This window comes from Bos mutus, chromosome 11 (genome assembly GCF_027580195.1).
Source record: "Bos mutus isolate GX-2022 chromosome 11, NWIPB_WYAK_1.1, whole genome shotgun sequence".
Lineage (NCBI taxonomy): Eukaryota > Metazoa > Chordata > Mammalia > Artiodactyla > Bovidae > Bos > Bos mutus.
The window spans coordinates 34,134,563-34,153,865 of record NC_091627.1 but is presented as its reverse complement, the minus strand read 5'-3'; the positions used below and the strand labels follow the sequence as shown (position 1 = coordinate 34,153,865).

At 50.3% G+C, this 19,303-nt stretch overlaps 1 protein-coding gene and 1 non-coding gene across 3 annotated transcripts in view; both read right to left on the bottom strand.

Annotated features, from left to right (window-relative positions):
• Positions 1–79: 79 nt before the first annotated feature.
• MAPRE3 (microtubule associated protein RP/EB family member 3) overlaps positions 80–19,303 on the bottom strand; it is a 54,638-nt gene continuing 35,414 nt past the window's right edge. Inside the window, exons 2-7 of one of the 2 annotated variants that reach the window (XM_070379255.1) lie at positions 4,008–4,135; positions 2,875–3,020; positions 2,125–2,326; positions 722–876; positions 453–605; positions 80–213 (exon numbers count right to left, since the gene is read on the bottom strand). In XM_070379255.1, the coding sequence (XP_070235356.1) occupies positions 145–213; positions 453–605; positions 722–876; positions 2,125–2,326; positions 2,875–3,020; positions 4,008–4,128 (846 nt within the window). In that variant the 5' untranslated portion in view covers positions 4,129–4,135 and the 3' untranslated portion in view covers positions 80–144. The remainder of the gene's footprint in view (positions 214–452; positions 606–721; positions 877–2,124; positions 2,327–2,874; positions 3,021–4,007; positions 4,136–19,303) is intronic. The other variant, XM_070379254.1, reaches the window with a different exon arrangement.
• LOC138990038 (small nucleolar RNA SNORA62/SNORA6 family) lies at positions 14,918–15,067 on the bottom strand. The gene has a single exon (XR_011466214.1). It is a non-coding gene; the product is annotated as a small nucleolar RNA SNORA62/SNORA6 family (small nucleolar RNA).

Genomic DNA, 19,303 nt, shown 5'->3' with positions numbered 1-19,303 from the left:
AGCCCTGCTCGCCAGGCTCCCCAATGCCGCGGCACTGACACAAAGCACCGGCCGACTGGCTGTCAGGAAAGGATTATAATGTGGGGGTGGGAGCGGGGTGGGGAGGCACGGAAGCCGTGCAGTCATCCAGGGCTGGGGCCGCCCTCAGTACTCGTCCTGGTCTTCCTGTTGGTGTTCCTCAATCTCATCGTCCTCAGGGGGTGCAAATCCTTCCTGGAGGGTGGAAGGGAGAGAGATGCTGAGCCAGGCAGGCAGGCCGAAGCTGCAGACTCCTGCAGGTGGCTTGGAGCCGGCCTGGGTTCAGGCCCCCTGCCCACTGCACATGCTCTGTGGGACCTTGGGCTGGTGCCTTCAGCCGGCTGCCCTCACTGGCCCATGCTCCCCAAGGCTCCTTCTGGTCTCAGGGTCTGATAGGAATGGGGGAGGCCCATCAGGTGCCCGGCAGGACTCACCTCGGTGGCATAGAGGATGCCAATGATGCCCGAGATGACAGGGCTGTTCTCACTTTCGTGTTCCTGGCAGATGAGCTCAATGTCTCGAAGTTTGCTGAAGTAGAAGTCACGCTCCTTCTCCAGCCCATCCACCGTTAGCTTCAAATCCAGTAGCTGCTCGAGTAGGGGAGAAAGTGGTGTTCAAGCAGAGACCCTGGCGCCAGCCTCCCTTCCCGGCCTGATGCCCCAGGGGCCTGGCTTTCTCAGCTGCCCATGCGCACGCCACTCACCTGCTGGTTGAGCTCAAGAATCTGGGCATCGGTCTCGTGGCCACCATTTCGGGCTGACGGAGGATTCTTCCGGAGGATACAGGGAGGAGCCACGTTGCTCAGCCGGCCGGAGGTCTGCATATTTTTGGGGCCTGTGGGTGACGTCCTCTGTGGAACTGTCCAGAGGAGGAAAGTCAGATGGGGCTGCATGAACCCACAGCCCACAGATGTGGCACGAGACAGCCTGGTGTGATGGCGGGGCAGGCCCATGCGAAAGGCAGGCACTTTTGCCCTCCCCTCCTCTCCCACTCTACATCTAGACCTCAAGCCACGGCCACACGCGACACCACAGCAGCTGGGCAGCCCTCTGGCAAGCCTGGGACAGCAGGGATGACAAGGAGCTGAAGAAAGTGTAAGGTGTGGGGAGGGAGGGGAACTGGGACAGCGAATTTGGGGAGTGGGGCTGGAGGGGTGAGGGCCCTCCTGTACTGACAGCTGGGGCCTGAGGAAAAGCAGCGGGCACAGGGCCTCAAGTCTGGCTCTTGCTGGGTCTTTCCTAACAGAAGCCCCAGCCCATAGCCACCCTCCCTGGGGGTGACTTCAGAGTCTCAAGACTGCAGGAGACCACAGAAACCTTCCCTTGGCCCTTTGGGTTGCCCGGGCCTCAGGATGGGCTTGGTGCCCTCTGCTGGGCCTGACTCGGGCACCCCAGCTCCTCCCCCGCACACCGTCATGCTTTGGCCGCTTATTTTCCAGCTAAAGGCAGCTCCCAGGACAGAGCCTCTAATGCAAAGCAAGCAGGAGAGTGGGGGCAGGCCCAGGGGGCAGCAGCGCACACAGAGGAGCCGCTCTGCTATGACGGGTTCAGATGCGGGTGGCCAATCTTCCTGGCCAATCCTCCTGTCTCCCTGAGGCCCTGTTGCTTTTCCCCCTTCTCTTCTAGAACCCAGACAAAGCCTCGTTTCCAGAGATTGTCTCTTGAGGACTTGGGGCTGTGAGATTCTGGAAACGCAGGAAGATTTGGTCCATCTGGACAAACTCCCATCCCCAGGGAATCAGGTGGGCAGAGGGCAGAAGGAGTCCTTTGTGCCAGTCCCAGGCCCTTGGCTGGGATGACCTGGACACAGGAACCGTGCCAAGGGCTGCCCCGTCACCTCAAGGTCAGCAAGTTAGCTTGGGCGGCAGGAAGAAGTGGCTTGGGCCTCCCACCACCGGCGGCCACCTGAGCTGGCACCAGGGGCTCTCCTCCCACTGCAACTCCCCCTGGTCTAAGTGGGCAGCAGGCGGCATCATCTGAACTCCGTGATAACAGTCTCCTTTAGGCTGGCCGGGGGCCGGGCGGGCCAGTGGCCCAGGGGCGCTGCTGGCTGCAGAGCCCCGCCGGCCTGGCCCCCCACACCCTTTCCCCAGCTCGGGCACGTTACCTGCTGTGCCAATGAGTTTCTTGGATTTGTTGAAGATCTGATCACCTGGGTTAGGAGGTGGTGCTACGTCCTGGCCCTGCCGCGCCAGCAGAGGGTTGTAATCCTTTCCATCATAGTTTGCGTCAAAGAATTTCTTAAACCACTGAATAAACTCAAAATTATCTTGGAATTTTCCTTTCACTAATTTCTCTACAGGAATGATCTGAAATAGACCACAGAAGCAGAGAACTTTAACCTCCGGCTGCTGCACAGCTGCCGTCCTTTGAGGGAGGGCTGCTGCTGTCAGGAAGCCCTGGGGCTGCAGTGGCCCCACCTTCCAGAGTCCCCGCCCGGGGTCCAGAGACAGCCCTTTCCTCCAGGCACAGGAGGAAGTGCGTGGGGAGACGTCCCTTGGTGCTGCTCCCTGCACGTGGGGTGGGGGTTGCTGGAACCGGGGTCCTGGGCCATCGAGGCAGCAGTGAGCCAAGAGACTTCATGGGCCCTACAGAGGAGGAACTTAACAGGAGCAGTACACCGAGAGTCTCAAGTGTAGGGTCCAGAGAGGAGGAAGGAATGGGAATGCGGTCAGGATGGGGTGTCAAATGTTGTGGGGTTTTCCACTGAGACTTGAGCCGGGGGAGCACTCCCCCTGGAGAGGCAGTGGGTGGAGAGTGGCATCAGAGCTGGAAGGACCCCAGCAGCCCCTGCTGCGGGCCATCTTCCCTGGGGTCACAGAGCTCCTCGGGGGCCCCTCAGAGCTCAGGCACCTACTTTGTCAACACCCATCTTCTTGAAAGCTGCTTGCAGCACCTTGAAGTTGTGGATGTATTCGTGCTCTAGCTTGGCCTGGAACTTCACCTTCCTCAAGTGCACACAGCCAGGGAAGAGCATATCCATGAACTGGCAGTAGGCTGCCCCTGCGGAGCAACATGGGCAGCTTGCTTTCACCTTCCTGGGCCCCCTGGGGCTACTCCCCTGAACGTCCCCATCTCCTCTCCTCTTTCTTTGGGGCCAGGGCCAGTCATACTTGTGGAATAGTGAAGTGAAAGTCACTCAGTCATGTCGAACTCTCTGTGACCCCATGGACTGAAGCCCACCAGGCTCCTCTGTTCATGGAATTCTCCAGGCAAGAAGACTGGAGTGGGTTGCCATTTCCTTCTCCAATACTTGAAGGATAGGCACAACCAGAATTCCCAAGAATAGGAGCAATTACTATATAATGATACAATGAGGTACCAGCACCATATCAAACACCGGCTTCCCCTGGTGGTTCAGGGGTTAAAGGAATACACCTGCAGTGCAGGAGCCGCAGGAGATGTAGGTTTGATCCCTGGGTTGGAAAGATCCTCTGGAAGAGGGCATGGCAACCCACTCCAGTATTCTTGCCTGGAAAACCCCATGGACAGAGGAGCCTGGTGGGCTACAGTCCACAGCGTTGCAAAGAGTAGTACACGACTGAATCGACTTAGCATGCACACACCATATCAAACACTGCATGTATGGCATTCGGTCCTAACAGCAACCCTGCTTATACAGCTGCTGTCATCTCCGTTTATGGACCGGAAAACTGAGACCTAGAAAGAGGGGTGCTGACTTGCCCAGGGCTGCACTACAGGAAGAGCTGAGACTGGGACCTCCTGAGTGGCTGGGCTGGACCTGGTGCCGGTGACCTCTGGTTCACTGTTTGCCTCTCCTGCAGCCCTGCACTGTACTTCTGCGCTTTGGACTTTTTCCACCCCACTGAGACCCCCATTTCCTTCCTTCAACTCCAGAACTGTGGCTGGTTGAGGGCTCTGCAGGTCTCCTTAATCTCCTTAATCCTCAATGTCCGCTGAGGCTGTTCTGCCTCCTGCCTTCGCTGCCCTCCCCTCCGCACTCCCCCTTCCCCATTCCCAGCCTCCAACCTGAGCAGAGCTGTTCTATCTTGGTATAGTTGAGGTGCAGGGAGTCGTTGACCCATGCAAGCATATCATGGCGACTCAGATTCTCACTGGTCACAGATGTGGAGTACACATTGACGGCCATGCCCCAGCTGCAAAGAAAGGAAAGACAAGGTCAGCTCCTGGGGGCCTTGTGCTGTTCTTGGGCCCAAAGGAGAGAAGGGGCTGGGGGTCCCTGGAAAAACGAGAAGCATCTTCCTCCAGACTAGCAGCTTATCTCCTGGGGAAGGGGTACTTACTCACCCTTGAACATCTGGTGATTACCTACTATAAGATCTCCTGGAGAAGGGAATGGCAACCCATTCTAGTATTCTTGTGTGGAGAATCCTACAAACAGAGGAGCCTGGCAGGCTATAGTCCATGGGGCCACAGAGTCAGACACGACGGAGCACACACACATACTATACAGGGTGCGTGTGTGTGCTCCGCTGTGTCTGACTGTCCATGGAATTTTCCAGGCAAGAATACTGGAGTGGGGTGCCACTCCCTCCTCTACGAGATCTTTCGGACCCAGGAATTGAACTTGCGTCTCTCGTGTCTCCTGCATTGGCAGGCAGATTCTTTACCACTTTGCTGTTACTCAGTTGCTCAGCTGTGTCCAACTCTTTGCAACCCCGTAAGTTCCAATATTTTGGGCACCTGATGCAAAGAGCCAACTCACCAGGAAAGCCCCTGATGCTGGGAAAGATTGAGGGCAACAGGAGAAGGGGGTGGCAGAGGATGAGATGGTTAGATAGCATCACTGACTCAATGGACATGAGTTTGAGCAAACTCTGGGAGATACTGAAGGACAGGGAAGCCTGGTGTGCTGCAGTCCATGGAGTTGCAAAGAGTTGGACATGACTGAGCGCACGCATGCACGCACGCATGCACACACACACACACACACACACACACACACACACTATACGATGGACCCGTGCTAAGAAGTGGTGAAGTCAGAAGTGGTCTCTGCCTCCAAAGAATTTACAGACAGGCAGATGTCCAGAGCAGGGAGTGATGGGGCAGGAAGAGCAGGACAAGCAGAGTTCAGGGGTGGCACAAGGAAAGGAGTGACCTTTTCTGCTTGACAGGGTCAGCGAAGACTTTAGAGCAGTCTGAAAGGGGTAGGAATTTTCTGAATGTATGGGGGGACAGGGTGGAAGAGCTGTGCAGGCCCCAGGACTAGCAAGAACAAAGTTATGGCTTATTGCTGGGACTCTGAGTTGTTCAGCAGGCAGGGGAAACCGTGTTCATGTTGGGGTGTGGTACAAAGAGGCTGGAAGGGGCTGGTTGCGCAGGGCTTTGTTTACCATGAGGAAGAGTCTGTTTAAACAAGAGAAGCCATTAGAGGATTTTAAGCAGATAGTACTTGACCACATTTGGGTTCTAGAAAGCTGACTCATCTTCACATCTGCTCTGACTTCAAACTCTATATCCCTGTGGCTTGCTGATGGATCCACAGACACCTGAATTTCGCTTATACAGAAACTTCCCTTAGTACATGCTCTGCTTCTGCATTTGTTATCCCAGTGAATGCACCACCCATCACCCCATCACCCATGCTTGAAACCTGTGGGGTCAGTCCAGATAGCTCCTCCCCCTCATCCTCAAAGTCCATCATTCAGCAAGGCAGCACTGCCCTCCAATGTGCCTGCTCTTCTCGGCCTCCTGCTGCCCTGGGGTTTCTGCATATCCATTCTCTCTGGCCAAGACGAGCAAGAGCCTCCTGGGGGCCCATCAGCCTCCAGGCTCTCCCTTGCTCTACTCCATCACTGACACTGCTGCACTCAGACTCTTCGAAAGCAGCCCTGGTCTCTCCAACCCCTAGCTCACAAATGAGCTAGAGACACAAATGAGCGGTCACAAACGAGACACCCAGTGGCCGGACTTGCCCTGCAGACTTGAATGGTTTAGCACTCACAGTGTTGGAAACATTTTTGAGTTAGTACTCAAGATTTTTCTGGAACAGAACTGAACTCAAGATTTTAAAGTTGGGATGTTCCACACAGGCAAATTGGGATTTCTGGCTTCTTTTGGCAACCCCGAGTCCGTGTTCCCACGCAGCAACCTACAGCTGGAGCTGAGCAGAGGCGGCCCTCTTGGGCCAGTGGGTGTGAGCGTGTTCTTACTCTCCCCTCATCCCCCCCACAGAGGTCAAGTGTCGGTTGCTGTTTATTACTGACTTGCACTGTTACAAGGGAAAACTTTCTTGTAACTAGATCTTTTATCAGAAATGGAGAAACAGGACTGCATATTCCCAGAATTGGGAGAGTACATATTTCTGGAGTGAAGAGTATTTTTTAGGTTTAATATGCAAAGTGTCTCCCTGAAGGAAGAATACACCCACCCCACTTCCCCATCCAGAGGGCATCTGTTCTTGTAACGTGACCTGCTTCCCACCACTTGTCAAGCTCATCAATGGGCCCTCCCTCTCTAGCCCTGTGGTCTTCTTTGATCCTCTGGTGGGAGTCATGGGCAGCTCTCTACTCACCTTCTGCTGGAATGCAGTCCCACCCCCACAGTTCATTCATTCTCTGCTCTGCTGCTGCTGCTAAGTCGCTTCAGTCATGTCCGACTCTGTGCGACGACACAGATGGCAGCCCACGAGGGTCCCCCGTCCGTGGGGTTCTCCAAGCAAGAACACTGGAGTGTGTTGCCACTTCTTTCTCCAGTGCATGAAAGTGAAAGGCTCTCAAACTGTGGTCCCTGGTGCACCATTGGTGCTCTGTGGGCATCAGCTTGTTAGAGATTTCAAGTTAGAAATTCCTATTTTTGAGCTTTGCCCCCGACCTACTGAGTCAGAATCTGCACTTGACCAAGAGGGTCTACAGGCACAGTCAAATTAGAGAAGCTGTTTTAGAGAGGAGGCTCAGCTGGTGTCTGCTAGGCTCTGCTCCCCCACAGCCCCACCCAAGTACAGACAATGGAACCTCACTAGATGCACATTTAATTTCAATACATTTTTTGAAAAAAAAAATCAGGACACCCTCCTGTATACTCCTAGTCTTTCCTCCTTTTAAAAATAGACTTTGTCCTTCATTGCCTAAAGGAAGGAAGGCCAAGATAGGGCTGGAAAGCCAAGGGAAACAAAAATTATTGTCTTGGGAGCTTCCAAGGACTCAGGAGCTAACAATTGCGGGGATTTCCAAGGGTAATTTTGACTGCACTTGAGTATCCTCTTACACAGTGGTTCTGAACCACTACCCTGTAATCTGACCATTGCACTAACCACTGGACTTGTTGAAATGCCTGCCTCTCGCATCAGGAAGCACCTCAAAGCCAGGAGTGGTGTTTCTAGGCCTGTCACAGGGAAGGTATTGAGCAAATTTGTTGAATGATTGAGTGACACCTTCTCTCTTCTTTCTGAATCCTCTTATATCAGCTTCTGGCCTGGACCCTCCCTCCCCAACTCAACCTTCAGGACTTAGCTGGGGCTCTAGCTCCTCTAGAAAATGTTCTCTGAGCTGCTGCGCAGGGAGGCATGGCCCTGCTCTGTGTCTGTCACCCTGAGCATACTCAATCATGGCATTGATTCCACTCTCTTGAAACCACTTGTGTGTCTGTCCCTTCCACCTGACTGTAAACTCCTCAGTGACCAGGCTGTTTCATTCACTTTGGGGTTCTAGATCAATTCTCAATGAACAATAATCACAGAGATTGGAGTTGGGAGAGTGCCTCTTGGTTTCCAGGGAGCTCACCTAAAGTACAGAGAAGGAAATGGCAACACACTCCACTGTTCTTGCGTGGAGAATCCCAGGGATGGGGGAGCCTGGTGGCCTGCCATCTATGGGGTCACACAGAGTCGGACACGACTGAAGCAACTTAACAGCAGCAGCAGCAGCACCTAAAGTAACCTCAGCAGGCAAGGCAGGAGTGTGTGGACACCAGACTTGATTAGGGAGGCATGTGGGGAGGGTCCCAGACTTGACTGGGGAGGCAGGTGGGGAGTGTCAAGGCAAGTGTATTGTATTTTGATGAGTATTTAATTAGGAACTCTGAGAAATTGACAGATTTGCCCCATCCTCAAAGAGTTTACAGTCTTACTGGGAGACCAACATACACCAGAACAATACAACCAAATGCCCCAAAGTGTGGTGGAAACAGTAGGTGCTCCAGGAAGACAGGAAGGAGAGAGTATGCAGAGCTGGAGAGTGGATTTGAATGACCCTAATATGAAAGGTCAGGCCCTACCAGGCCTTCGGGGGGAGGAGGTGTGCAGAGGCCTGCGGGACCTGAATGCAGAGGGGACAAGGCTTCTCACAGGCTTGGGGACTCATTTCTCCATGAGGCCCTGGGGGCTCTTTTGGACCTGGGCTCCTGAGGCAAGAGTCTGAACTGGTCAGGGGTGGTTCCGGGAGGCATAGGGTGGTCTGAGGTTGGTCCTGGGAGCTCCTGAGCCACTTTAAGAATTTCTTTTCCTGTTTACTGTGTATGGTTTTCAAGTGCTGATTATTGAAAGAAAGCAGAGGCACTGGTCCCCCTCTAAACTGGTCCTCCAGTTTCTGACTGAAATCATTTGAGCTTCAAAGATCTTCCAACCCACAGGCAGCCTTCCTGTGGTTTCTCAACATCTCTATATTATATATAGCCATGTCATGTGTATTATTATATAATATATATAGTACACTATATAAATATACATTAATTATATTTATACATAGGTGCCTAAAATGGTAAAGAATCTCCCTGCAATGCAGGAGACCCAGGTTCTATCCTTGGGTTGGGAAGATCCCCTGGAGAAAGGAATGGTTACCTACTCCAGTTAATATATAAGTTAAATAAATCACCCTGCTTATTTAACTTACATGCAGAGTACATCATGCGAAATGCCAGGCTGGATGAAGCACAAGCTGGAATCAAGATTGCTGGGAGAAATATCAATAACCTCAGATATGCAGATGATACCACCCTTATGGCAGAAAGCGAAGAAGAACTAAAGAGCCTCCTGATGAAAGTGAAAGAGAAGACAGAAAAGGCTGGCTTAAAACTCAACATTCAAAAAACAAAGATCACGGTATCTGGTCCCATCACTTCATGGCAAATAGACGGGGAAACAATGGAAACAGTGACAAACTTTATTTTCTTGGGCTCCAAAATCACTGCAGATGGTGACTGCAGCCATGAAATTAAAAGACGCTTGCTCCTTGGAAGAAAAGCTATGACCAACCTAGATAGCATATAAAAGGCAGAGACATTACTTTGCTGACAAAGGTCCATCTACTCAAAGCTATGGTTTTTCCAGTAGTCATGTATGGATGTGAGAGTTGGACTATAAAGAAAGCTGAGTGCCAAAGAATTGATGCTTTTCAGTGGTGGTGTTGGAGAAGACTCTTGAGAGTCCCTTCGACTGCAAGATCAAACCAGTCAATCCTGAAGGAACTCAGTCCTGAATATTCACTGGAAGGACTGATGCTGAAGGTGAGACTCCAATACTTTGGCCACCTGATGTGAAGAACTGACTCACTGGGAAATACCCTAATGCTGAGAAAGATTAAAGGCAGGAGGAGAAGGGGATGACAGAGGATAAGATGGTTGGATGGCATTACCAACTCAATAGACATGAGTTTGAGCAAGTTCCGGGAGTTGGTGATGGACAGGAAAGCCTGGTGTGCTACAGTCCATGGGGCTGCAGAGTCAGACATGGCTGATTGAGCTGAACTGAACTGACCTACTCCAGTTTTCTTGCCTGGAGAATCTTATGGACAGAGGAGTCTGGCAGGCTACAGTCCATGGGGTCTCAAAGAGTCAGACATGACTCAGCGACTGAACAACAACAATACATAATGTAGTACATATTCATATATAGTACGTATATATGGTATATATGAATATATTTATATATGATATAGTTGGCTCTCAGTATCCATGGGAGATCTGCTCCAGGACCACTGTGGATACCAAAATCTATGGGTGCTCAAGTCCCTTATGCAAAATGACATGGTATTTGCAAATAACCTCTGTACATCCTACTGTATACTTTAAATCATCTCTAGATTACATATAATACCTCATACAAGTAGTATGAGGTAAGTAGTCACTGTTTCATGGCAAATTCAAGTTTTACTTTTTGGAACTTCCTGAAATTTTTTTCAAATTGTGGTTGTTGAATCCGTGGGTATGGAACCAACAAATATGGAGAATTGACTGTGCAATATATTTGACGATACACACACACACACAGCTTTTATGTCTATATAATTTAAAACATACTCCTGATATACAACCCGGTATTGGAACCACAGTCCTCATCTGATGCATTGTGTGGCCCGCACTGCAATAGCACGGGCTATATACTGGGGGGTAGGTCACATGAAGCAGGGTGGCAGGGTGGGGTCGGTATGGGTGGGCAGCTGATACGTGGAACAGAGCCTTGTCTCCACTCAGGACTGCCTCTGGTTCTTTCAGGTGATGCTACCCTCTGGCCCAGCTGGGCTTCATTTTGGCTCAGGACAACTCATCCAAGGCACTCAGGGCTCTTTGCAAGGATCTCCAGTCACACTTGCTGGGGGTCATGAAGAAACCCATCTCCTAGTTCTCTTATTCCTTGTCAGGATGGGGTGGAGGGGCAGGATGCCCTTCTTTTAATGCTCCTCTCCTAGATTTGGCCCTATAAATACAGCTAAATTGTGACCAGCAGGTGGCACCAGGTCCTGGGCAAAGACTCCTTTAGAAGTTTCTCCCATCCCTAAATTCCCCTCTCCCTAGCTCAATTCAGACAAGGAAGAGCTCCTGACTTTGACCCTATCCCTCAAAGAGGAAGCCTGGTTGGGTCAAACCTGGTGGTATCAGGGCAGCAGCTTGAGTGGAATCCTTGTTCTTGATCCAAGTGCCCTCTAAGAACTGAACGAACTATAATTGGCTAGGGCATTGGGTCAACTCTAAGATTCTGGACTCAACTAAACCAACCCCCCAATTCCCCAGAATCATAAGTTAAATGCATCAGTGGATCCAACTTCCAATGACTTTTTGTACTGGGGGTTGACTCAGGCCTAGACTCAAGCCAGACCAGCTTCTTGGGGTGAAGGTATATAAAGCATCCGCCCAGGTATCTTGCCCTAAGTGAACCAGTTACCCACCACTGCAGCCGAGACAAAATCTGAGACAACTCTTAAAGTGAATGCACCTGTAACCAAGGGCTGGGTCACCTCCCCTGAGAGAACGGTAGGCAACACCTAGAGGAGGCAGGCTGTGTTCCAAGGGCTACAGTAGCCAGGTCTTGCTCCACCCCCATCCCTGTGTTTCCACCCTGGCCTCTGCCACATGGTGACTGTCAGGAGAAACAGCTGCCCGGGTTGTAGCATGTCACCGTCCAGCCTGAAACCCCATCCAAGAATCAGACTGAGGACACGGCCTTGGGAACAATCTGCTCTGCAGGGTCTTGACTCCTGCTACCAGGACGGGGGTCAAGGGAAAGAAAAGTTGAGAGGGTTTAGTCTGGTGATACGCAAAATCATTTCCTATGCGAGGACCGTCAGGTTCACGATGCAGTCACTGGTAATGGGAAAGACAGTTATCACTCATCAGGGGAGGCGGAGCTGTCAGCCATTCTGCAGCCGGAGGCTTCCAACATGGTCATCAAGACCAAATCTGAACATCCCGTGGCTGGAAAGAGTTTCCAGAGACCATCCAGTTCCTTCCCAGATCTCTAGGGCTGTACTGAGAGCTAGGCATTTATATTCCTAAATCATAAATAAGACTGAATAACTCTGAAAGCTCACATTCTAATGTTTAATAACCTTATCACTGGCCTACCTCTAACTTTTTAAGTCTTCAGTGGAGCTCTACCTTGCACAAATATGTCTTGAAGATAACCCAGGGGTTATCTACTCAGTCTTCTCTAATTCTTTGGTCCCTAGAACTCCTTGCAGTTCCCAGTTCCCTTGCAGTTCCTTCTGCTCCCCACAGCTGTGAGGGACACACTGGGTCTTTCAGCCCTGTAGTGGGTGTTGGACCTGCCTCCAGAAGGCTCCAAAATGGTTAAGAATACCAGATCTCCAGTCACACAACTTGAGCTTAAATCCTGGCTCTAACATTTCCTAGCTGCTTGACTTTGGGCCTCAGTTTCCTCATCAATAAAATGGGGACAATCAAGAGTCCCCACTTCACAGAGCTGTTTCAAGAACTAATTGAGTCATGTGTATAAAGTGCTGGACACAGCCTGGCACCTGGTAAGCACTTGGTCAGTATTATCGGCATTATTAGGGCAGACACTGAGATCCAAGGTCACATTCCTGAGAAGCAGGCGCCCAGCACACATCCAGGTTCAGGCCTCCAAGATCCTGGAATGCCAGTCTAGGAGGGAGACAGACCACAGAATTGTGCCTTTCTCTGCCCTTTCTGCCTGGGAATAACCGTCTGGGCTACCTGAAGCTGGGGCTTCTAACCATGATCCCTCCCCAACTCCAGATTTCCCATACATTCTGCTTTGTAGATGCCATCCTACCGGTCAGGAAAACTGGAACAGATGCTGTGGGATCAGAGGAGAGAGAACTCTGAGGAGCTTGCCAAAATGTTTCCCACTCCTGACATGGGGCAATGCCCATTGTCATTGGCCCCCTTCCTGCCTGGGCCCAGGGGGCTGAAGTCACCTGTTTGGAAAGTCTGCAAAATTGTTACCCCGTGCCCCCTGGGTTACACACCCAAGTTATCCTGGGATTGCATGGAGGCAATAAGTGCAGGCAGGGAGGCAGGGTTCTGAGGGACTGGAGGAGCCCTGCCAGCGGGTCACAAAGCCCTGGCAGACCCAGCCAATCACCTTCTTCTCATGGTTGACCCAGGACCTGACTCATGGGGAGGCTCAGCCTCCTGAAGCTGAATTTAAAAAGGAGAGATGGGCAGGAGTGGTAGTTCCAGGGCTGCTGGGGAACACGCCCACTCCAGCAGATCCAGGACAGGGATTTGGACCATGCAGGCTCAGGTAGGAACTGGAGCTTCTCCAGGATTCTGTTCTCATTGCACTTTTAGGTCATGTAGCTCTTCCCCAAGATCCTGAACCCTGCTGAGGTCCCAGCCACTGGAGTTCTGAACACGCCCTGCTGACTGTGATCTGAATTCTAAACAGGCAGGTCCACATAATGGGGCTCTGCCCTTGCAGCTGCTGTCCCAGGGAAGGTGTCCTTTGGGGAGTCCTAGCCAGATTGCTCTATCTGGTCATTACTTAAAGGGTTAATGGGAATCCAGGAGGGGAGTACACAGAACTCCTCACTTGCTAAAATTAATCATTATTAGTAGGGCCCGTGTCGGTGGGCAGGTAGAAAGGCAAACCTTTCTTTCCAGTGGCTCTCTACTGAAGATCTTTAAGTTTCACAAACACTTAACTTTTTAAGCCAACAAACTTTCATGATAGGATCCACCATCAGAGCAAGATTACCAGCAGCAGACTCCTGGAGCTGTGGGGTGTGGGGAAGCCAGGTTGAATGGGAGATGTGGCTCGGCTCTGGGCTCTGCCACTCACTGCCCTTGAGACTTTGAGCAAGTATCGAGTTGGCCAAAAAAGTTCATACTGGTTTTCTGTAACATGTTGCGGAAAACCCAAATGAATTCTTTGGCCAACACGATAGTTTGAAGTATCCAAGCCTCAGTTTTCAGGTCTGAAGGGTCAGGATGATTCTCTTGAGTATGGCGTTGCTGTGGGCTTAATGAGATACCCTGTCTTTGGGAACCAGAGGTTCATCATCTCCCCACTTTGGGGGTTGAGCAACCTTAATGACAGGCAGAGGATGATCAATGTGTCTGACTTATGGTCTTCTTCCCAGGACCCTGGCAAACTCCCCACAGAGCTCCGATCGGGTGCCTGAGCAGGGGCAGGTGTGGCTTCAGGTTGTGGTTCTTCGGCAGCTATGCTGGCGCTCTGGTGCCCATTTCTTTCCTTCACTAGTACTAGCCTGGGGCCCTGGGCACAACAGCTGCTCAATAAACACTGCTGGATGAATGAATGAATGGGAGCGGCTGAACTGCAGTGTGGGGTTTCCGGTGGCAGGTGGGTTCAGAAAGGGTGGTTTTCTGGCCATATTTCCTTTCTGTTGACCACAAGGAGCAGGATAGGAGAAAACAGGCTGTACCTGCTGGCCACATACAACCAAATGCAGCCTGAAGCCCCTGTATGCTCAGCAAGAGATTGAAAAAGACCTCTTCCTCTGATACAAGGAAAAGAGAAATGAGGTAAAGTGAGAGTCCCTCAGTCGTGTCCGACTCTTTGTGACCCCATGGACTATGGCCCGCCAGGCTCCTCTGTCCATGGAATTCTCCAGGCAAGAATACTGGAGTGGGTTGCCATTCCCTTCTCCAGGGGATCTTCCCGACCCAGGGATCAAACCTGGGTCTCTCGCATTGCAGGCAGATTCTTTACCATCTGAGCCACAGGGGAAGAAGCCCATATAGCTGCCAGACTCCCCAGAGCAGGGCTCTGGGATGGTTCTGAGAACAGAACTTGGTACCTGTTTGGAGGACGCCCCAGTTGGGACTGGCTCTCAGTCCAGCTCTGTGCACACCTCAGGGGAGGCATATGCTAGCCCACCTGTGGCCTGAACATCGAGAGGGAGGGGGCTGCAGCAGCAGCTGGGATGCGTAGGGTAGAGAACACTTGCGTCTGCAGCCCTAGTAGGCTTGCTATCTCCTTCCTGATCTTTCATGCTTCTTTGGGGGCACATTCAAATCATGTCACTTAATCTTTTCACAGGCTGTTTCTTCAGTCAGCCCGTATGGCTGACAGTTGTCATCTGGCCAAGCGGCATGCTCTCCCTTCCTCTGAAACTGGACTCTATGAATCATTCAGTCTACTCTCCCTCCAGCCTGGGCCCGGGCCTTTCTCTGCTCTCAGAGCCCCGCTCCTCTTCCCCCACCACAGCCAAACCACCAGTTTTATTTCCTGGCCTTTTATTAAAAAAAAATACTTTTGTAGCAAGTATTATTATCAAACTCCACTCATTGGGCCAGCCACCCTTGTGGTGGTAGAGAAAAACTTGCCCCTCACGTAGCACACCACCTATACTTGTGAGTTCATTAGCCAGCAGCCTCAGCTCCAAGCTCTAACAATGTGCATCTCCTCGCCTTTTGACTTTTTGCTTATTTCACTGACCTGCTTATTACACTCTGACCTTTCCACCAGCAGGTCTACCTGACGATGTCCAGAACAAACCTGGCAACGTTCAACATCTGAGTCTCTTCCTCTCGTGGAGACTGTCATTCATCCCCAAGACTTTATCTGCCCCACTGCAGGCAACAGCCATTCCCCCTCAGCAAGGATGTGCAGTGAGGGGCACATTCAGGCCTGTCTGCCTTTAACCAGCTTCTCTCCTGAGCTACCATGGTGCTTGATGTTCCCACCACGAATGCCACTCTTGTGAATTATATAGCATTTGTCTCCAAAAAACCTTAGTTATTATCTCAATTTTAAATAGGAGGAGATGAAGACTCTGGGTTCAAGCGACATACTAAGAATTAAGATCAACCACTGGCGAGGCCAGACCATGGACCCAGGCCATCTGCACCCAAATCCTGTGCTCCTCCCACACCATGGCCCTTAGGCGGGAAGACTGACTTGGTTCTGCACAGTGCTAGTGCAGGATGGGGCTGCTCTGGTCGGTAAAGAATCCGCCTAAAATGTGGGAGACCTGGGTTCGATCCCTGGGTTGGGAAGATCCCCTGGAGTAGGGCATGGCAACCCATTCCAGTATTCTTGCCTGGAGAATCCTATGGACAAAGGAGCCTGGAGGGCTACAGTCCACGGGGTCGCAAAGAGTCGGACACGACTGAGTGACTAAGCACAGCACAGCACAGTGCAGGATGACTTGCCCCGATTTCGGCTCCTGAGCATTAGGAGAAAGGAAAGGAAATGTCAACGGTTTTCTACTTTATATTTCTCTTTCCAAGCTACTGCAGCATTGCTCACTCAGCAAGGGTTTATTGACCATTTCTGTAATGTGCTAATCCCTCCACGAGGCACCATGAGGACATAGGATGATTTTAAATCTTGGGTCTTCTCTTCAAGGAGCCTTTGTTTGGTTGAAGAAACAAGAGTAACTCATAAAACAGCACAAGATTCCACAAACCAGAATATATGAAGCACTAACTTGTGCGAGTGCATTTGGCTTTTAAGTGCTCCAGGAGAGTGTGGAGGCTGAGAGGGGCCTTAGTAGTTAAACGGCTTCTGGGGGAAAGTGGCACCAAATTTAAGACTTTAAAGATGGTAGGATGTTAGAGAGAAGTGAAGAGAAAATGGAAAATTTGGGACACGGGAAACATGTTTGTGATTACTTTCCTTTGAAAAATGAGCATGAGACCAATGATCAAATCTTAGAGGAATGTTACAGGATGCGATCAAGAGAGGAAATGGGAGAGGCAGGCGGTGTCCCTGGTGCCAAGGGAGCGACAGTTTTGATGAGGAGGTTACCTGCCCTGTTTAATGAAGTTACCAGACCTTGGATGGAGAAGTGCTCATTAGATTGTGCAAGGAGAAATGATGAAACTCTGAGTCGTCGTGCTGGAGTGTGAGGACTGAATCTCAACCTGAAGACAATTATGGAGCCCCAGATTATTTGCCTGAGAGGATGCGGAGGAGAGAAATCAGGGGTTTGTCACCAAGGCCAGTGGGTCTGCTGTGGCACGGCAGGTGGACTTGATAGAGAGTGACAGCTTGCGAGGTGAATACCTTGCTTCTTTCAGTAAAATCTGGAAAAATCATATCCTATCCTTAAATTCTAGGTCGTATCTAAGGGGGATCATGAGTGCAATCTCATGGTCTTTCTAAAGTTTTACAACATGGTATCATGAAAGAATGGAGAAGGCAATGGCACCCCACTCCAGTACTCTTGCCTGAAAAACCCCATGGACGGAGGAGCCTGGTGGGCTGCAGTCCATGGGGTTATAAAGAGTCGGACACAATTGAGCGACTTCACTTTCACTTTTCACTTTCATGCCTTGGAGAAGGAAATGGCAACCCACTTCAGTGTTCTTTCCTGGAGAATCCCAGGGACGGGGGAGCTTGGTGGGCTGCTGTTTATGGAGTCGCACAGAGTTGGATACGACTGAAGTGACTTAGCAGCAGCAGCAGCAGCATGAAAGAAATGAAGGAATGAACAAGAAATTCAACATAATAATGTCTTAACTAAGTTGAACGTTTGGAGAATGTTTTAAATATGAATATACTGTTCTGTTTAAGTGTGGTTAACCAAACCCCCTTTTGGGCTTTAGTTTTGAAAATTATTAAAGTAAATTATTTCAGAGCCTCCAATTCACTTACTCACTGATCACTGTGTGTGGAGTGTGTGTTCCAGGCACTGAGCCTGGCATGAGGCCTATAGGAAGGAAGGGGACCTACTCTGTGTCCTTGAGGATTTCATAGACTAGTCTGGGAGCTAGACAAGTGGACGAAATAAGCAAAGGGTGACACATTACACTACAACCCCAGATGCAGGAAAGGCATGCTGCTGGAGTAACTCTGCTGTCTGGGTCAGGGCTTCTAGAAAAAGAATAGTTTGAATGGGGTCTTGAAGAAGCTTATCAAGCAAACAAAAGTCAAGACAATAGAGGAATAGACTGGGAGGAGGGAGGAGATTTTGAATAGTTTACCCCAAAATGCATGCTGGAGGCAGAAGAGGATGTGGTTAGTGGTAGAAGCTACAAGCAAGAGCTCCATAAGAGAACTGGGAGTTATTCCATCCTGGGAGAAGCTCATCAAGGGATTTTTTTTCCCCCCACAAATACAAGATATTTGCAACAATGCAAAAATATCCCTAACACTACTATAGTTAAAATAGTTGAGCATCATTTCCAAATCAAAAATACAGCAAATGAAATTATAGTGCTTAGAAACTGCATTAAATGTATAATTCTTGGGGCATTAGCTTATATTATATTTTCTGGCAAAAACTGAAGAGATTTCCAAGTGCTCCTTGTAGAAATCAAGTGTCCCTCCAAATTTTTGTCAACTCATTATTTTGAAATGATTTTAGACTCACAGCTGCAAAATAGGACAAATAATTCCCACGTATCCTCGTCCAGCTTCCCCAATAACATCTTACATAACAATTGTTAAGGCCAGGAAATTGACGTTGGTACATTATTTGCTGAGTTACAGACCTTATTTGGATTTCATAAGTTTTTACACACCCTCTTATTTTGCTGCTGCTGTGGTACAGTCTAAGATATGTTATCACATGTATAGATTCATGTCCCGAGGACACAGACTGTTCTATAACCTCAAAGAAACTCCCTCATGCTACCCCCTCATAGCCATGCCCTCCTCCTACTCTGATCCCTGGCAACCAGAGATGTGTTTTCTATCACTATAATTCTGTAATTTTAAGAATGTTATAGAAATGGGGGCTCCCCTGGTATCTCAACTGGTAAAGAATCCACCTGCAATGCAAGAGACCTTGGTTCGATTCCTGGGTCGGGAAGATCCACTGGAGAAGCAACGAGCTACCCACTCCAGTATTCTTGGGCTTCCCTGGTGGCTCAGCTGGTAAAGAATCTGTCTGTAATGTGGGAGACCTAGGTTTGATCCCTGGGTTGGGAAGAAGTCCTGGAGAAGGGAGTGCTTCTGGAGTACTTCTGGTAGCACCAGTGTTCTGGCCTGGAGAATTCCATGGACTGTATAGTCCATGGGATCACAAAGTATGGTCCAAGTACATTGATCCCTGGGTTGGGAAGAACCCCCAGAGAAGGGAGTGCTTCTGGAGTACTTCTGGTAGCACTGGAGTGGCTACCCACTCAGTACTCCAGTGTTCTGGCCTGGAGAATTCCATGGGCTGTATAGTCCATGGGATCGCAAAGTATGGTCCAGTACATTACACAATAATGGTGCAAGTGTGGACATACCACGGTTTATCCATTCACCCACTGAAGGACATCTGGGTTGTTCCCAGTTTTGGATGATTATAAAAAACCCTATGAGAACCTTCCTCAGCCTTCTCTTGCTTTGCTCATGACAGTCTAGCTTTGGCAGTTCAGTTCAGTTCAGTCGCTCAGTAGTGTCTGACTCTTTGCGACTCCATGAACCACAGCACGCCAGGCCTCCCTATCCATTACCAACTGCCGGAGTCTACACCCAAACCCATGTCTATTGAGTTGGTGATGCCATCCAACCATCTCATCCTCTGTCGTCCCCTTCTCCTCCTGCCCTCAATCTTTCCCAGCATCAGGGTCTTTTCAGATGAGTCAACTCTTTGCATCAGGTGGCCAAAGCACTGGAGTTTCAGCTTCAACATCAGTCCTTCCAATGAACACCCAGGACCGATCTCCTTTAGGATGCACTGGTTGGATCTTCTTGTAGTCCA